General features: G+C 32.2%; 1 protein-coding gene across 1 annotated transcript in view; it reads right to left on the bottom strand.

Moving 5' to 3' along the window:
* Window positions 1-20,112, bottom strand: part of FAT4 (FAT atypical cadherin 4) — a 195,289-nt gene that overhangs the window by 8,520 nt on the left and 166,657 nt on the right. The window contains exons 10-15 of the mRNA XM_003795526.2: window positions 15,975-16,079; window positions 11,362-11,669; window positions 7,194-7,279; window positions 6,131-6,310; window positions 4,304-4,428; window positions 1,844-2,061 (exon numbers count right to left, since the gene is read on the bottom strand). Of these exons, the coding sequence (XP_003795574.1) occupies window positions 1,844-2,061; window positions 4,304-4,428; window positions 6,131-6,310; window positions 7,194-7,279; window positions 11,362-11,669; window positions 15,975-16,079 (1,022 nt within the window). The remainder of the gene's footprint in view (window positions 1-1,843; window positions 2,062-4,303; window positions 4,429-6,130; window positions 6,311-7,193; window positions 7,280-11,361; window positions 11,670-15,974; window positions 16,080-20,112) is intronic.

Genomic DNA, 20,112 nt, shown 5'->3' with positions numbered 1-20,112 from the left:
TTATTAATTAGCATTTACACTTTTAGGAAATGAAATCTAAGTTCTTCTACAAAAAAACAGTCTAGAGAAGTTGCATGCTGCTGTCCTATTGGAAAGGCAAGAATTTATGTTGACAAAAATGGGTCTTAACTTTGAGCTTCTTCCTTAGGGAAGAAAAAATTTTGTCTCTGATTTTTTTCAACTATATGTATTTTGACTGAATTCCTTGGCCTAAAGAGATAATGAACAGACATATTTCATATGTCATTTAAAAGGCACAAGGACTTGGAAGCAGCTTAACTAATAAATCACAGACTTCAGTGTCAAAGCATAAAATGTTTCTTATAGAAAATGAAGAGCTACTTTATTTCCTTATTTTCTTTATTTCTAGTACCTTTTTCAATGAAAATTATAAACACCAAATAAAAATATTATATTATACAATAGTATATGTGTTTTGTTTTGCAATTGGTTGATTCTGAAACTGTTTTTTTTCCATCAATAATAAAAATAAAGTTAAAACCTAAAGACGTTCTCTTGTAGGGTAGATTGTTCCCTACAATGTCTGAACGACATTTCAGATTAGACAATTCCTTACTGTGGGGTGCTGTGCTGTGTACTGCTGCAGGCTTAGCAGGATTCCTGACCTCTACCTACCTTTAGATGCCAGTAGCATCTTCCTACCTGGTTACTGAGACAATCAAAATGTCTCCAGATACTGACAAGTGTCCTGGGCGGGGGTTGAGGGGTAAAATCACCCAGTTGAAAACATCCGATCTAGGAGGATTATAATTTGAGAATTTAAAAAAATGGTGTTTGTACTACTTGTTAAAGATAGGTACATGACACACAAAGACCCGAGCTGACATGGACAGATTGAAATTTTGAGAATGAGAAGGCTGATGTTTAAGAAGCGAACATTTACTTTTATTTTTAGGAATGCTTGATGAACTAACCCTTATTAATTATCAAATACTGATTCACAGGTGAAAATAATTCAGGAAATTTGAGTTTGGGTTCTTAAGAATCTACTAAAATTTATATCAAGAATTATCAATAGAATTATAAAAAAATCCGTTAATGAAAAATAGTTACTCTGATCACAAAAGAAAGTATTGTCTAAGAGATAATGACTTATCTATGAGAAAGAAAGCAGAAAAATAGTTTTAAAACTTCAGAGAGCTAAAATATATCTAATAAAATTATTCACCATTTTAATAACTTATTTATAGATGAGAAAATACAAATTATGCAAGAGCCTAATGATAAGTCAACCACTGTTTTCACAAAACACAGTTTTTAGAGATTATTTATTTAAAAATTATTTGGAGAAGTTAGGTAAAATTTTATTTATACTGAATTCCAAAAATACCTGTGAAGTAAACTCTGGTAAATTGAATACATGCTCCATAGTAAAGTTAAATAATTTCAATTTTTTTTTCAGTATTCTAATCCTGCCAATTAACCTATAGTTACCAGAATTTGAGATAATTCTTAGAGAAAATATTTTCCCATTTTAAAGATACATTCCCTTTTTGTCTCGTTTTGTTTAAAAGTAGAAAAAAAGGAATAAAAATGGTTATCAGAAAAACAGATTGCAACTAATTCTTTCTGTGCTGGCTTACCTGGCTGTGTTCTCTATTCCAAACCAAAACAAAAGTGTTTAGAAACCAAGCCATTCAGATCTTTGTTAATCTGGCCAAGGCCTGGGGAATAGTTAAGATAAATGATATTGGAATAGTGCCCAGCATAGTTGGAACTCCAATGGGTTGTAAAGAAAAGGCCAAAAATGATGGGAGAAGTGATTTAAAACAGCACAGCGGGCTATCTAATCAAATGGAGCTGCCATTAGCCTTTGCCTCACCTTCACAGTAGTATAATTGCTGCTCTCCTGGACGTGGATTAAAATGCCATTCTCGCTTCTTGTCCTGAATTTTACTTCCAGACTGTTCACACCAAAAGATTCCAATGTGGCACCTCGAATGCTCTGTCTTAACAAATACTCCCGCTTCTCATTCTGACTCATGTGGTAGTCCAAGCGCCCTTTGCCTTCTAGGGATAAGGCAGTGTCCGGAGTAATAGCTGAAAGCCAAGAAAAAAAAAAAAAGGGAAAGAGAAAATGAGTGCATCCATTTGGCACTTCTTAGAAAGTTTCCAAAGTGACTGAAAATTTTTTAAAAGGACAATGAGAATATTAAGTTTTGGACTGAAAATACCCCAAATCTATTCTTGAAAAAATGATTTCTCCTTGTGAACTATTATATACACTGCTTTCAAATACCTAAATTCATTCCAAAACCATGAAATGTAAATCACTTTCTAAAAGTCATTAATCATTTGGAAATTAGTCAAAAAATATTAGCCACATGATATAAATCCTGAATATCTGAAGACATAGCCACCTGGAGATATGCCCTTAAAATTTTGTTTGTAAATAGTTTCACCATATTTCCAAAATTCATAAATACATATATGTTTTCATGTTAAAATCATTTGTGATCTTTAGTCCCTAGCATGTTAAGCATATTATAAATTTTAACTAATGTGGATAATCAAGATTTATATTTGAAATCAACTTTATTTTCCAGTATCATCATGTATAATTTAACTTATCATCATATATAATTGATATGTATAATTATAATTTATCACAGTATGATAAAATATTCATACTCCAGAAAAATAGAAATTTGAGTTATGGTAACAAATAACATAGCTAAAGAATGGACATTAAAAAATGAATTCTAAAGGATTTCAGCACTCACTGATATACCTTAAAAGGATAAATTTTACAGTGTATGAGTTATATCTTACGGGACTCAGGCATTTCTCTGGCCAATGACTCACCTCATATTTCAGATATAATTAGGTTCCTACTTATTAAATTCTCATTACTTAAAAATCATGTGACAAATGTTTCAAAGGTTTTCATTAGATCTGAAATAATTAGACATAATTATACTTTCTGCTACTAAGATATTTCAGACTATACTATAGCCTAAATTTTATCATGAATTTCTATTCATTTCCATGATATAAGTGAATCAAATACCTCCTTAATAAGGAGTCAGATACAGCCAGATACCTATAATTAATATAATTAGTAAACAGTTATTTGAAAATGAAGCAATTTATATAAAAGAGGTCCCATTAAGGTTTGTCAGGACTACATGAATGATCCTATGAGATATGGATTGACAGTATGAGCTGCAAGAGGTGAGGCTCCCCAAAGGTGCAGGAGAGTCCCAAACAACTTTTGCGGTGGTCTTTTACTGAGGGGTAAGACAAAGGGTGGCAAGAGTATATGTGCTCAAGGAAACGATCTCTAAAGGTGCCAAGAGGGTATGTATCTAAGGAAATGATTTCCAAAAATATTATGTGCAATTTTCTCCAGTAATCCTTCAAGGAACTGCTATAAAATGCTTAATGTTTAACATCAGCCTTACTACCACAGGACCTATCTTTGCTCCTCCAGGATTACTGAGTTACTTGGCGGCTTGCCTCCAAGTGATAGATTTTTCAGGTTTGCCAGGAGAATATCTTGTTCTTAGTAATTCCTCAGATGAGTTCTGAGATTGGTGACTGGTATAGTAAGCATGATGTTCACTCCTCTGTTACTGTTAACCTGACGCTCAGTCCTCTACAAAGTCAGTGTGATGTGCAGCTTGCAATTAGAGAACACCATTTTCTAATGATGGATTGAATATATTAAGGTCTTGTTAAAAATAAAATTAGATAATTAATAAAAAGTAAAAATAAAATTAGATATTGAAGATAATTAACAAAATTAATTATCTTAGAAGATAATTAACTGGTGAAAGGACTTAAAAAGTAATATTCAAAACTAATTCCAGAACTTGCAAATTAAAATGATAGTGTCACTCTTAATTTGAATCTGTTGTATTGCTACTGTATGATGTTTTGAGCTTAATGTCAGTAACTTAATGTATATACTTTTTAAATCAAATATGAACAATTTGACAGAGAAATGTCCCCCCAAAGCAGATAGTATAAAATCAAAACCTGAATAAAGCCCCTAATTTTAAACTGTTTAGCGTTCCCATAGGTAAAACCAAAATAATAGAATGATGTACTTATAAAATGGAAGGTAAAGATTTAGTCAAGTTCAAATAATTCTTCATAAGACTATCGCTCTTCATGTTAAAAAATTAATAGTGTTATTATATTTTACCAATTATTTTCCATTTAATATTTTTAATATTTAGAATGAAAGTATAATTCCTAATTCAATCATATACTTAGATGCACAAGTTTATTTTCTCCTGGTTATAATTTCCAGAGGAAGAGAGATGAGCTCACTCACATTTTTCACAGTATTTCCCCGTCAATCCTTCTTTGCACTGACACTGCTGCCATGACCAGTAGTCCATGCATGTGCCACCATGTTGGCAGGGGCTGCGAGTACAAGCTCCTTCTAGTCTCGGGCACCTATAAGAACATCAAAATAAAGAGCTGTAAAGCACGTGCAAGATGTAGAGAGAGTGTGCACTAAGTGGATATCAACTTTTATTAACCTGCTTAATTTCAAGAGCTCAATTATTTGAAACTCAGGTTGCAGCTACATTTAGAACAACCAACCAAACTAGAAGTTGTTCTGTAACACATGGTCTCCCTCACATTGTAGGAGAATAATAAGTAATAAATAAATAATGTCTTTCACAAAGACAAAAAGGGGTTACAATTTCTTCTTCTTGAAGAAATTTCTTCTGGAAATTAAGTCTTATTTGAGCAAACCGTCTTGGTCAAATAACACTTCAGTGAAGATGATCCAGGGGCCACATATTTATTGGGCACCTCTCTACCAGATTACTCATGCAACTAATGCTAAGATGTTATTTTTGAAAAGGTCACAAGGTTCCCCATATTGGGACTGGGATGGGAAGTTGTTGAAACATTTGGAACTGAGAAGTGGTAAGAACTGACTTGGGTTTTAAAATTGTCATTCTGGTTGCTGGTAGATTGGCTACAAGTCTGACAAAAAGAGAGGAGTTAAAAGAAAGTCTAAAATTTCGGCTGACTTTGACCTACAAAGAAGTTCACAACATCTTTTTAAAAGAGAAAAAAATTAATATTTACAGAAGTATTTACGTGAACATGGAGAAAGATACAGGATGCATACCAAAGTATTACCTATGGTTAGCAACCACAACCCTATATTTTTCTGTACTGTTCAGTTAGTAGTAATGATGAGCTAGAAATACTTTGCAAGAAAAAAATAACAACATATACAAAAAGAAAGACAAATGCCAAATGTATTCAGATACTTAAATTACAAAAATTAGAACATATTCACTGCTTTGTCTTTGTCATTTTATTTCTAGGGATCACATTTAAAAAAATAATGTGATCAAAGACTTTTGTGAAAATGTGTTCATCACAAATTTATCAATGTATCATAAAATTGGAAACTAAAGCATACAACAGTAGTCACAATAGAGAACATTCATGTTATGGAATTAACATTACAGGCAGTCATGAACATGACAATAACCTAAAGGTGTCTGTCTCCAGTTGGTTCGAGTATAGCTTATTTTTCTTTTCCTCTTTTTATTTTTTTTTAATTTTCCAAATTTTATAATAAATAAATAATTCTAAAACTAAAATATGTCATTTCTATGATTCTTAAGTCATTGCTGATAACCGAAGTAATAATCGAATAAGAAAAACAAGTGTTATAGTTTATAATTAATCAAGTTATAACCTGTTATTAAAGTTGTATCTAGTTTTTAAGAATACTTATGTATATAAGTAAAACTATCAAATTCAAATAAATTTTTATGCATCCATACTAACACGTATATATCTGTATGTTCTAGGACCTTTCTATGTGATTCACCTACTTAATCATTCATTTAATCTCAACTTCTCTGTAAGGTAAAACATATACATGCATGAAAGTGTACATAAAATATTTTTTATACTCCAGAAAATAAAAATTAATTTTCTAATATGATTTAACACTTTATTCCAAATTAAATTTCATGAGTAGAAATAAATATTTAGAATGTCAAACAATGTAAAACATTTGGTATTTTTAGGGATCTAAGTACAAAAATTTTATCTTTTGACGCTCATTTACTGCATTATACACTTTTTTCATTTAAAAAAAATTGTAATAAAATTGCCATACTGATCTAGGATGCCTTGTGCTGCTAAAGCCTGGCTGGGTTCCAGAGGCCTTCCATTGACTGCAAACTCCATTATACACCCAACAAAATCATGGCTTTCCACGTGTCCTCTCCTCTGAAGGATTGGTTCTAGTGACCTAATACCTCCAACTGTGACTCGATTTGGCTGAACATCAAGAGTCCTAAATAAAAAGAAGTAAAAATTTAAAGACAAAGACAAAACATTTTAGGAGAATGTTTAGTTTAAAAAAGAGTGAATATGAATGATGTATGAAGATTTTCTTTTTTGCTATTTCTATGAAAATCACTTGTTTTTTGATAGATTAATGGTATATTTCAGCTTTAGGCACTGTTGAAAAAATGTCTATTAATAATTGTCACATAGAGTGGCACCTGTGGCTCAGTGTGTAGGGCTCTGGCCCCATATACTGAAGTTGGAGGGTTCAAACTCTGCCCTGGCCAAACTGCAACAACAAGAAAAAAAATAGCCAGGCGTTCTGGCAGGTGCCTGTAGTCTCAGCTACTTGGGAGGCTGAGGCAAGAGAATTGCCTAAGCCTAGGAGTTGGAGGTTGCTGTGAGCTGTGATGCCACAGCACTCTGCCAAGGGTGATAAAGTGAGACTCTGTCTCTAAAAATAATAACAATCATCATCATCATCATCATCATCATCATCATCATCATCATTGTCACATAAACTTTTACAGAATGTGTTTGAAAGAATTGGGGTCCTTCACCCATACTTAACATCTTTTAGGACTGAAGCTACATGCAATTATTTCATGAAGCTTCCAAATAATACTGGTGACGTTAAACATTTTTTTCTCTAGTTTCATCCTCATTCTACTGCTTTATTTCATGCCTTTTAAATATAATATTCTGTATATTTTTTGTCCTTTTTAATACAATATAACCTCATTTATATCGGACTATTTTATAGTATGAAAATGTTTTGGGAGGAGAAATAAATATCTTAAACTTTTATGTAATAGCATAACTATTTTTAAGTGTAAATTTCCTTTAAAATTTCAAACAGTAATAGAGATGAAACTAATTATTTAGCTTACCAGTCATCTGAAACTGCCACATTACTGACAGTACAATATCCTGGTTCTTGGTTCTCAGAACAGGAGTCCACAGTTAAGGAAGCTGCCTATAAAACAAGAGAATGAAATGTTCACCTTGGGTCCAACTGTCCCTGTGAACCTTTCCAGCCAACACTGTCCAGGACTTGCTTCTATGAAGACATGATTTTGACACTGTGATATGACTTTGATTTAATGTATTATAATACACACCATAATACAATATAATATTAAATTATCAGCATATATTTCCTCAATATCTCTAAAACTAGAATTGTGACTATCTTTACATATAAGGGAAGGGTGTCTTCGAAAAATCTTCTCCTACTCTGTTGTTTTATAGATAAAAGAAAAATATGCTATTAATCTTCCTTAGATACTCACAGTAGGTCTGGGAGATCTTCCTTCAGTTACAAACTTAAGAGACATGTTTATTCTGCTTTCCAGCAATTCTAACAAATGAAAAGACATTCCATTTTGAGATTCAAAAATCTTTTTACAGGCTGGATGTGTGGCTCACATCTGTAATCTAAACATTTTGGGAGGCTGAGGTGGGAGAATCACTTGAGGCTAGGAGTTATAGACCAGCCTGAGTTACAAAAACTAGAAAAATCAGCTGGGTGTGCCCTATAGTCCCAGCTGCCTGGGAGTCTGGGGCAGAAGTTAGAGGTTGCAGTGAGCTGTGATGATGCCAGTGCACTCCAGGCTGGGCAACAGAGTGAGATTGTGTCTTGACAAACAAACCAACCCTGCCTAAGGACCCACAGAAAATTTTATTCTAATAATATTTCATCCATATTTACAAAGGATTATGAAAATACAGTATATTATTATTATAGAAGTCTAAGAAAAAATTAATACTCAGATTAAAGTTTGAAAAAAATAAGTAAGTGCTCTTTTCATTTGTGTTAAGAAGTATTACTTATAATATATTACTGCACATCTGTATGTAATCAGAAAGCTGTGTTATATGGGGTGGCCATAAAGATCATGTGCAATTTAAAATTGCACATGAACTTTATGACCGCCCTGTATTTCTATGCCATAGAAATTCCCCAAATCTGTTTAAAACACAACCAACAGTAGTCACCTTTTGCATTTAGGGACACATATCCCCTTGAGACAAAAGCTTTCTGTTTAGTAGAGTGTATATGTATATATACTCCGTTTGAACACTAACCAAAGTCAGACATTTAGGACTGAAAGGCCCCAGGGTTCTCTGCATTGAGTATCAGCAATTGAAACGTGGCAGCAGTTCAAACATGAAAGTTGCCCATCCATACCATTCAGTACTCTGCGGTGCCATTGCAGTGTCCCTTCTTTATTCCCTAAAGTTTGATATCTGACTAATGTCTAAACTTCACAGATTTTTGTTGTTGAAGTTGTAAGAAGGGCCTTCAGACCGTGGCATTTCAGGAAATAGTCATTAAATCATAGAAAAGGCAACATTCAATACACAAAATCACAGCAGGATTAAGAATTTCTCCCAATAGAGAGAAGAAAGGGTTGGACCTAAGTCTATGAAGGCTACAAAGCAGGACAGTCCAACATTGTAGAACTTACATAGGAAAACCAGAAATACTATGTAGGCATGCATTTATCAGAATCCATTTGAGGTTAATTTTAATAAGAACGAAGCACATGAAGGAAACAGCACAGAAAGTTATGCAAGCTGACCTCACCTGTGTGCACAGAGGATAAATAACAGCATTTCTGCTTTTCAGAATCAGTTCACTTTCTTTACAGATGAACATGATTCATTTCCTTCATATCCCACTTTTATCAATATTGCTTATTATTTATAGGTACTGTCCATATAATATATACTTAGATGGGGTACTTACTAAATTTAATCTTAAATATCTCACATTCAAAAAATAATGACTGAGGTCAATTTATAATCAACTTAGAAGTTTGTGCATCAAATATGTTGGGCATATTTTTAAATATTTTCTGAGTTAATAAGAATATTATAAGGTCCATGCAATAAACTCTGGAGAGCCATGTGAATTTTTCTTTGCTGCCTTTTCAAATAAATTATAATAAATACTAACATTTTTAGGAAATAATTGGACTTTCAATGTTTGTCCAGACATTCATTTCCCATTTATTAAATTTTTCAATAGTTATGATTCTTTTTACTTATCTATGAAACTGAGTGACATCCAATCTCAAAGGCAGCATTAGGGTTTATTGTCACCGTTTACACTGATGGTTTGATTTAATACATCTCTCTCCAAGTACACTGTGCAAAGTATCCATTCTAGAAATCCTTACAGCTATCATCAACTAGGCAGTATCGCAGGGGATATTCATGAATGCCTCAACTACAAAAATAACCTTGGAATTATCAAAATTTTATGTTAGTATTGTTAACATTTCATATACATTTTTTATTTTCTAAGAGAGTGGTGATACAACTCAAAGAAATAACTAAGGGGCTGTTTTACTTGAGCAGAAAGCTCATGTAATTTATTTTCAGAGTTAAATATTGTTTATTTTACTGGTGAAATTTTTTTACCAGTGCCACTGTAAACTGAAAAGTTTTTATCCTGACTGCAATGATTTAAAGCTGAGAAGTTAATGATTTTTCCAGTTTCTAACATAAATCATTTCAAACTATAGAAAATAGCAAGTTCACAGTGTAGTAGGAGCCTTAATTTGTATAATTTCTGAAATAGTGAGACATTTTTCCTATGGCCAAAATAATAATGGCAGAGTTGGGGGGTTTTTTTGTTTTTTTTTTTTCACTTTGGTATTATGTATATTCAAACTTGATGACTATGGCCACACATCCCGAAAGAGCTGCATACTTCACAGAATTTCTTCCTCCACTCTCCTCTTGTTCCCAAGTCCTTGTCTGATAGAAGCAAATTTTCATGAAATTTAAAGAGACCTTAGAGGTCTTCAGGTAAAACTGTCTCTTCTACATAATAGTCCCTGGACAGCATCTCAAAAATATGATTTTCTCCCCTATGCTTGGAGAATTAGATTAAAGTGATATCTACTATCATTCCTTATGGTCACCAATCACTTTTAGAATATTATTGTGGCTACTATAACCCTAGAACTACATATACCCATTTTCAAATGTTCATTCTAATTCCCTAAGTCTCAATATTCATGACTATTCAATACACTTAGTTGAGAAAGCAGAAGCAGAGATGGACAGGATTGACTCTACATTTGGAAGATTTTCTCTTGTAGGTAAAATGCTATCAAACAGCATCACATGTCATAAAGAAATCTTTCATGATACAGAGTCAATTGGCATGATAGACTTCATTGTTGTCGTATGTTAAGAAATTGTCATAGCCATCCCAACCTTTCACAACCACCACCCTGTCCAGTCAGCAGCCATCAACATTGAGATAGGACAATCACCAGCAAAAAAAAAAGATGACCTACTGAAAGCTCAGGTGATTGTTAACAATTTTAGCAATAAAATGTTTTTAAGATACGTACTTTTTAAAGATAGAATCCTATTGTGCACTTCATAGAACAGTGTAAATATAACTTTCATATGCGCTGGGAAGCCAAACAATTTGCATGACTCACTTTATTGTGATATTTGCTTTTTTTTGGTGGTCTGGAACTGAAACCATAATATTTTCAAGGTATGTCTATGCATGCTAGGAAAATCTCAAATATAAGAGCTTTGTAATTATGAGAATACCTTAGATAGCCTATTTCATCCTAACACAGTCTCATAAAATAGACTTCATAGATGACAGTATATTGAAGTGCTAGTGTAATAAGGATTACTAAGAATAGCACTACACTGAAGTATTAAATATTATCTTTAGTCAGTAATTCATCTGCAGAAAAATATTTTCCCTTTATTCCTAAATTGTTTTTTTCAGTTATGACAGAAGAGGAAAGAACAGCAGCTACTTGGTACTATCCATAAAATTTTTATGCACTAGACTATTCTCTTTACTATCTCCTTTTCATGTTTTTAGACAGTAGCAGAGCTGTCATGAGCAAAAGAAAAATATTACTTCTAATACTGTTGTAATTCACAACCAATTTGGTCAAATGGTGAGTAAACAATTTAATTCTGCATCTCAATGAAGCTTTACTGGAAGGCTTAATTAACTGGATATACAACAACCATAAAATGAAATTAATGTAGGAAGAACTATCTTACCATTCCTGCTCTCCGAGCAATCACAGTGTGAAAATGTCCATCTGATACCTTCTTCATGGTGGTAAGTTTATAGGTACCACTGCCTAAATTATAAGAGAATCTTAGTCTTTCTTCGGCAATTTCAAGGGCCAAAAATTCAGCCCGGTCTCCTGTCTGGTTATCATAATTGTAAAGCAATAAAGCATGAGTTTTGATCGTTGCAAATTTTACATAAATATAGTTGTTGTTGGGGTCCAAACTTGGGAATTCCATGTATGATAATTCCTCAAATCCATAACTGTTCAACTCACAGTGTTTTCCGAAGACACCTACAGATGGGAAAATTGACAAATTGACACATCAAATTCCAGTGAAATTTTATTATATTACTTTGATTAAAATATTTGAAGTTAGGAAATGAATCATGTTTGTACCAATTTTTTTATTACTCCCCAAAGAATGTCATCAAAACTAAAATTGATTAAAATCTGTTGATGTATTTTAAAGCCTATAACAGAGTTGATAAAATAACGTAATCATTTTCATTGGCTAATTAGGGAAGGTATCCAAGTATGTCCCACTTCTAAAGGGACTTGGGACTTAGTGGAATGGAGTATATCTGAATAGATTTTTCCTCAGAGAACTTTCAAAGGTTTTAATCTTCTGTAATTTTTAACCAAGATACTTCCTTTATAATATAATTCTTTAAAACAATTTAAATTCAAAAAAATTTAAATTCAATTGTTTAATTAATTGAATTGTTAAATTCAATTTGAGATGTCAAACTCATTTGTTTTGACTTTTGAAAAATTCAGTGTCTATATTCACGATATTTTCAAGGGTCATAAAATTAAAGAAGAGGAATTATAGCTTATAGGGAAGAAAATAACTCTTAAGTTTTATCTCTTCCTTCTTTTATGCCCTCTTTGGGTATGCTTTTCAGTAGGCTACTTTAAAATAGATTTCTGTTTTTCTGAAATTCAGAATTCCCATTTGTTTGTCCTGGTTCTTTTTCAAATTTGAAAAGTGAATTTTATTGATGCTACAATGCTATGCCAAAATTCTTTTCCCATAAATATTAGTAGACTGTGGCAAATGGTTGGAAAATAAATCTTCACCAAGACATCGTGATTCTTACTAACTTGCAAGGGTTTTATTTCTTAATTTTGGCTTTATAACTCTTATAAATCCATTAAATGCATTCACTTATTTTTGTATAACATTCAGAATCAGAGAATTGTTCAGTTTGAAGGCATCAATGCCATTATGTCACAAAATATTTAAAATTTTCCCAAGGTAACAGAAATATGGGAAATAGCCAAAATTTGAGATCAGATCTACCAACTGCTTAGTTGTTTTGACTATACCACATTTTATATCTGAACATTCTTTACATTAAAATGGCCTAGGAGCTGATAAAGAAATTGTGTCATTTATCTTTTCCTTTTCTGACCAAACTGAGATAATATTCATTATAAATGAGTAGAAAATACATACAATATAATTTATTATTCTAAATCTTTAAATTTCATGAAAAAGCGAAGCAATTATAGAAATAATACCCTACATATTATTCATGGTATACATATATGTGGTCATACATATATTACAGCTATCACATATTTCATTTTTTATTTATGTATAATGAATTATATTTACTTACTTACATTAAATATATTATTATCTTATATATTCACTCTTTATATATCCAGAAAGAATAAATAAGTTAAAGGAAAAGTGAAGATAAAAAGCATACAAATGAAACAAAAGATTACCAATGAAAAATTTGTACTGTGTAATTTGAATATGATGTAGAAAATACAGAAATAATAGATGTTTTAATTTTTATTCAAATTGATTCTGTATTTTCAAACTTGAAAACTTTGTTGTGAAGTTTTTATTCTTTGCAAAGGGTGTTGTTACTATTTCTGTGGAAAGGTAGCTTATTGCCTTTGAAATATAACAATAAAATTTAATGAATACAGGTACTTTAAATCTGCTTTTCAAACAGAATGCCATAAAATAAATATAAAGTTAAGGAGAAATCATAAAAATACCCTATAAAGGATAATTTGTGAATATATTATAGTAAATTAAATCTAAATTATTTAATTCAATAATTTACACATATTTTAGTAATTATATATAATACACATACATACACACTAAAATAATTTTAATATAGGATATTATCCATATATACTATGTATGTATATGTATTAAATATATAATAGCAAGGTAATTCTAAGAAGTTATAATTATGCAGACTGTAAAGTCTGAAGCATTTTATATTTTTTTTGTAAAACATAATCCAAAAAAAGCAGATATCTAAAAACATTTTTAAAATTCCAACAGCCAATTTTTTATTGACAAAGTGACAGACAGTACAAAAAAAATTTTTTTTTTTTTTTACTTCAAAATGATAGCTTAAGAGCTGTTCTATAACAGAAGCAGTCCCCAAGCTTTTTGGCACCACGGGCAGGATTCAAGGAAGACAATTTTTCCACGGACCGGATGGAGGTGGGAGGAATGGTTTGGGAATGATTCAAGGCATTACATCTTCACATTTGATCATCAGGCATCCGATGAGGCGCCGGCAACCTCAGGTATGCGGGTTACAGCAGGGTTCTGCCTTTATGAGAATCTAACGCGGCCATTTACCTGCCAGGAGGCAGAGCAGGGCCGGGGATGGGAGCAGCTGTTCCTGCTGTGCAGGCGGGTCCTATCCGATAACCATTGGTGACTACCGTTCTCTATAGGGCACAGGCGTACCTAACTCAGGCTATTTGTTGGAGGCATTCTATCTGCCAGTGTTATTTGTACATTTCATTCTCATTCAACATGAAAAGAAAAATCCTTTGTCCTTTGAATTCCATCTCTGAAGTCTCATATGAGGCATGGATATTTCAAGGGTTTTGGTTTTATCTTGTAGGCATCAACTAATGATACTTAAATTTAAGTGATGTTTTTTGCCTTTGTCACTGTTAGGAATAAGGGGAGAAATTTGCACTGCCAGCTACGTGTGATATCTGTCTGTTTTGTTTTGTTTTTGAGTTTTGGCTGGGCAGGGTTTGAATCGCCACCACCCCACCCCCCCACCTCGCATATATGGGGCCAGCGTCCTATTGCTTGAGCCACAGGCACCACCCCACTGTCTGTCTTAGTTTATAGCCGTACTGCTTCTCTTTCCCTGGAGACGTCTGGCAGGGTGAGGGAAGGGGGCTTGGACCTCAAAACACTTCACTTATCAACAACTGTTCTATCAGGGACGCTACTGTAACAACTTGTTACTATTTGCTATCGATTTTCTTAAATCCTCATATTTGAACTTGAATGTAAAAGTGTCCCTAAAAATATAAACAACTTTGTTCAGTCATTTGAAAATCATTTTCCACTCCAATCCCTTTATCTTTTATTCCAAAAGACAAGTTAAACAATGAAACCTGACTGCAGTTGTCTGTAGTAAGCAGCTCCACTTAAAATTATAAGAGACCAATGAAAGAAAGGGGAAAAAATTAGATCTAAAATTGTAGTTATTTGGACCTTGATATAGCTTTGATAATGTCATGGGCACTCCTGAGAATCTCAAAAACATTTTATAAAGGAAAATAAAATTTGCATTCTATTCACTAATATTGTCCAGGGGTAGTTTTGTTTGAATTTTGTTTTTTGACATTTGACAAATCACTCAATTTCTGGGCCTCAAAAGCATTGTTGCAATATATGGGTATAAATGAGACGTTTTTAAATTCTGTTTATCTTTATATTCTATTGATGAGCGTTACTGTAAGTTAAGCTTCACTTTCCAGGTCTGTATAGCATATAGTATGCCCAAGGAAAGACTAGAAATATCTTTCTTGCTTAAGGAAAAAGACAGGGTCATGTTAGGATGAATTCTATGTTTTGGGATTAAGCAGCCTTTAAACAAAGGGGATGATCAAAAACTTTTGAAAAAAAACAAGTTAATATAAAAGCTTCCTCTCAAATTGTTGGTAGGCTCAGTACTGGGTGGCATTTAGGTTAAGACTTGAAGGAATCCTTTCACTCACTCAACGAAGATGAAAGAATGTATATGTAAAAAAAAGTTCTCTTGAACAATTCTCCTCCTGAAAAGAACACATTAGTTTGAATTTTCAAGAATCATATAGTATTACCTACAAAAACCTTACAAAACCTGCATGTGTAGTTATTAAATTCTACTAATAGAAGTGGTTGGATTAACTTGAAGAACAAAGTAAAAAGCAAAACAAACAAAAGTAAAACCACCGTGAGTGGCTATTTTTAAAGTTTTGAAATAGAGAATAACATCAAATAGTGCTTAAGGGATTTTTTTATTTGATAAGTTCTAGACCAAAAAGAATGTGCCCATAAATATTTGAGGTGAAACATTCTAGGGAGACAATATTGATTCTATTGAGTTGATTATTTTTCTAGTAACAATCAATGTAATGGAGTAAAAGGAATTTCCATAATTAATGTTCAAAAATGTTAAATGTTTAAGATTTTATTTCAGAAAACTTCCTGTGTAAAATAATTAATATTTTCTTAGTAACTCATGCCTATAAAGAACAAAATTGCTAAACTTAGTGCCAAAATAAACTAATACTTTATATCAACAAGGAAGTTATACTCACCAAATGGACAGTGACAATAATAGGAATCCACACCACTCTGGCAGGAACCACCATTAAAGCAGGGGTTGCATTCACAGTAATTTACTGAAGATTCACACATTTTCCCTAAAACATATCAAATTTCTTTTAAAACTTTTATAAATATATTATAGCATGACAATAAACAGAAATATATCCTGAGGCCTATCTTAGGGAACAGAATTATAAAAACCATTTTACTTGACATGAGGAAATTCATATAACATTTCAGAGCTCAAACTATCATTGAGCTGTCTACTGTAAAGATGCATATTACATTTTACTCAAGAAATAATTTTCATAATCATCTTGGAAGAAAATACTACTTTTGGGAAAATGACATGATGACATCCTTGAATGTGTTCAGTGGCTTTCTTTCTCAATGTACCTTCATCTTTACATTTTAGAGGTGGAGTGACGAAATCTTTCTAGTATTCTTTTCACTGTAGAGATTTTCTGGATTCAAAATTTCAAAGAAAGAATTCATCTAATTTAGCTTATTTGTCAAAGTATAATCCTTCTACTCTCAAGAAATATCCCCTAACTTGTATATTCCTGTTGTAAAGCAAAATAAGAAATAATAAAACACATCAAACATATTTTCAAAGACTTGTAAAAATTTATTCTTGACGACAGAGTGTGTATACTTTGTCATTTTTTCTGAAAAGATAACACCTAGGAGGCTATGTTTTAGTTGAACGGAATTTTTTCACACATAATCTGTTAAGGTGAATCAATCAGTATTGAATAAGAGCTTATTATGGGCCTGGCATGATCATAGACGGGGACATAGCATGAAGAAAGCCACCAAGTGTTAACATGGTGTTTCCATCTTAGTCAAGGGAATTAATCCATACAAAGAAAATATTTACATTTCACATGGGAAGCAGAAAAGGCCCCTGGAAGCTAATATCTTGCCTTAGAATTCAGATCTTCTGTGTCTATATCCAGGTTTAAGAAAGCTTTGATTAAAAAGTTGATCACTTGGTAGACAAAACTTAGGTATAAATCCCACTTGTTTTGTTGTTTATTTGTTTTTACCTGAACTTAAATATGTCCTAAGACCACTGCCTATAACTTTTAATATATATGTTAGAAAAATCTATGAATAGTTTTGCCATAAGACATATTTCATAAATTCCATAAAATAGTGAGATTTTTTAGAGTTCTTATTAAGTTCCCATTCATTGACAGTAGTGCTTTAATTAGCATAGCATTTGTTTCTATAAATTCCCAACATGATTGGCCTAATGCAAATATTTCGTGAAAGCATATACATTTTTGCATGCACAATTAGGCCTAATGTTGAGCAGACACAATCCATGTCATTGGAATAACTATGCTTAAAACTTTGTCAAAGTTTTGTTTAACTTAGTTCTGTTTTTGTGGCTTGATTATGGAGCCACATTTGTTCTGGTCTGAAATTAAAGGGTGAGTCAGATCTCATGACACTGCTGAGCCTACTTCTGCACATCACAGAACCATAGACACAACATTTTTTCCTTTATAAATAAAATTGGGAACCTCCTTACAAGGCAAAACACTTGAGCTAACAGAATTTCAGAATACTTTTCTAAATGGAGAACATGAAAATAAACAATTTACTAAACTCAGGGTACAGAAATAAGGGTTTGAGGATTGTAGCAGCGTGTTACATTTGCAAAACAGGTAGGAAAATGTTTTCACTATAAACACATACAACATTTTCACATGTGCTGCTGGATGAAGTACAGTTTTATTTTCTTTTTTCTTTTTTTGCATTCTTTGCCTGAAAATGTAGTTCAGGGTGGTGTTAAAAATAATATGTATCAAACACAGAGAATCGTGTATTTCTTTGGTGGAGTCAACATAGCCTTTATATCATAAACATGTTTGTTGGTTATAAAATTGCCAACTTTACTTCTTAAAGTCTGGAAATGGGAACCAACCACACCAATTTTAAAAGGGTGCCATCCCGTACACCTTCTCAAATACTTAGACATATGTACTCTGTGTGAAGAGATGAGTATAAAGTTCAAGTCATGAATCCTAGAAAGCTCAACTATATCTTTCTTGAAATTTGTTTGGAAATACTACCTTTAGAAATTTTGGTTTAAATAATAATAATAGAAATGTACGTGGTATTCTTTTGGTTTGTAATTTTTATATCAATCAGTTGTCATATTTACCCCTTACAAATGGTATTTTAACACAGACATCTGAGTTCAATTCAAATATAAACTATAGGCTATTGCAGTTGGTACAAAATGAGGAATGGAAAGATATCCTAAAATAAAGAAGACTTACTCATGCATTAAAACATACAGTGACTAAGGAGGTGGTAGAAGTTACAAACTAAGAAAATATTAGCTTTGAGTATGAATTTCCTGCAAAAGCTTAATTCTTGATAGAAGCTGATTCTTTGAGTGTGTGATATTTTAAGAAGAAATGAGTAAGAAAAAACAAATGCAATGTTTCATTTAACATTGTAATTTCAAATGGATTTTTATTTCCTTATTTTATCTTAGTAGATAATTATAAAAAATGTGTAAGATTGCTTTGCATTGGGTTAAATAAAGAAATGTATTGTTGAGTTTGGGGGAAAAGACAGACTTACTGATTTGTTCTAGGAATGTAAATGTTTACCATTCAAAAATTTAGTTTTCATTTTCTGTGTAATGAGTAAACATTTTTACAATTCATGCTCTGGAAGAAGTTGTCATACTAGATATTTAAATTTAAAGACACAGTTTGAAAACTTAATGTTTTAATTTACATTATTTAAAAGACCTGTTTCTTTTGTATAAATAAAGGATATCTTCACTTAAATCAAAAAAAGAAAAGAAAGTCTCTAAATGCATATTTCTCAGATTTGGAAAGGTTATGCTCTATTACTCAATTAGAAATTAACAAGAAAATCTGTATTGTTCTTTGCAAGTGTATCTACTTAAATTGTAGCGTTAATGGCATAATGATTATCAAAGAATGTGGGAATCTGAATTACTCTAACGTGCTCCTGGTAAAACAATCTGATGTGTTGAAGTGCTGTAAAACACAGTCCCGGATCATTAACTTAATTAATGCTGCAAGTCAATTAACAAGACTTGTTAGTGCCTTCAGGCTTGTAAGTATATCGATAGGACTTGCACAAAGAAAGACATCCACACCTCTTCAACACAAGAGGTCTTTTCCTATTAAGATATGTTTAGTGTCATAGCAGCTGTTTAGAAGAATAAACCGATCTCATTGCTTTCACATCCGTCAATTAATTGCCTTGACACACGCTATTTATCATAGATAGAAGGAGATGTACTTCAAGAATTGTAAATTCCTAGCGCATGAAGAATAGAAATTGCTGAAGATGAAAATAACTGTGTAATAGGAGGCTAAGGTATCCACAGACTTTCCAAGATTATACTTTAAACACAGAGGAGAAATTGAGCCTGTATCTTTATCTTCAGGGATAGAAGATGTGATGATGTGTTAAACATAAACGGAATCTATTGTGATCACCTATGGTCTTTTCAATAAGGATGTATATTTGAGTTTTACTTGTCCAACAGCACCTTTTAATGTTGGGTTATATAGAGCAGAGGTGAATTTATTTTCAACTATTAAACTAGACCACCTCAGGAGTATATAATAACTTTTCATATCCTGTAATTCATGCAGGCTTCAATTTAATATCTTAGATTCTAAATACATATGTATTAGACCAGTAAAGGCATTACTCTTGTATCTCTTGTTTTTACACGGAAGAAGGGAACTAGATGCAACTATGAAAGACCATTTTATATCTAAATTATATAACAAAATAATTCTAAACTATGTTTGCCATTCATTCTGAATACTTATGTATTTATGCTCATAAACTTTTTTATTATTCCAGTAGAAAGTAGCTGTTATTTGCACAATCAGTAATTGTTTCAGATTACTGGTAAAGGCACTATGCAGACGGTACATGTAAATATCCTGCTTAATAGCACTGCAGTTTCTTTACATCAAAACAAAAGAAAAACTACCTTGCTTTGCTAAGGGTTGCTAATAAGAAAGGTTAAAAAAAATGAAAATCTTTTTTACTTTTGTATTTTTACCTTTATATTTGGAAACAAACAAAAACACAAATACAATTTCAATGAGA

Source organism: Otolemur garnettii, unplaced genomic scaffold, assembly GCF_000181295.1.
Source record: "Otolemur garnettii isolate 467f Iridium unplaced genomic scaffold, OtoGar3 scaffold00093, whole genome shotgun sequence".
NCBI lineage: Eukaryota > Metazoa > Chordata > Mammalia > Primates > Galagidae > Otolemur > Otolemur garnettii.
This window is presented reverse-complemented; position numbering and strand designations above follow the sequence as displayed.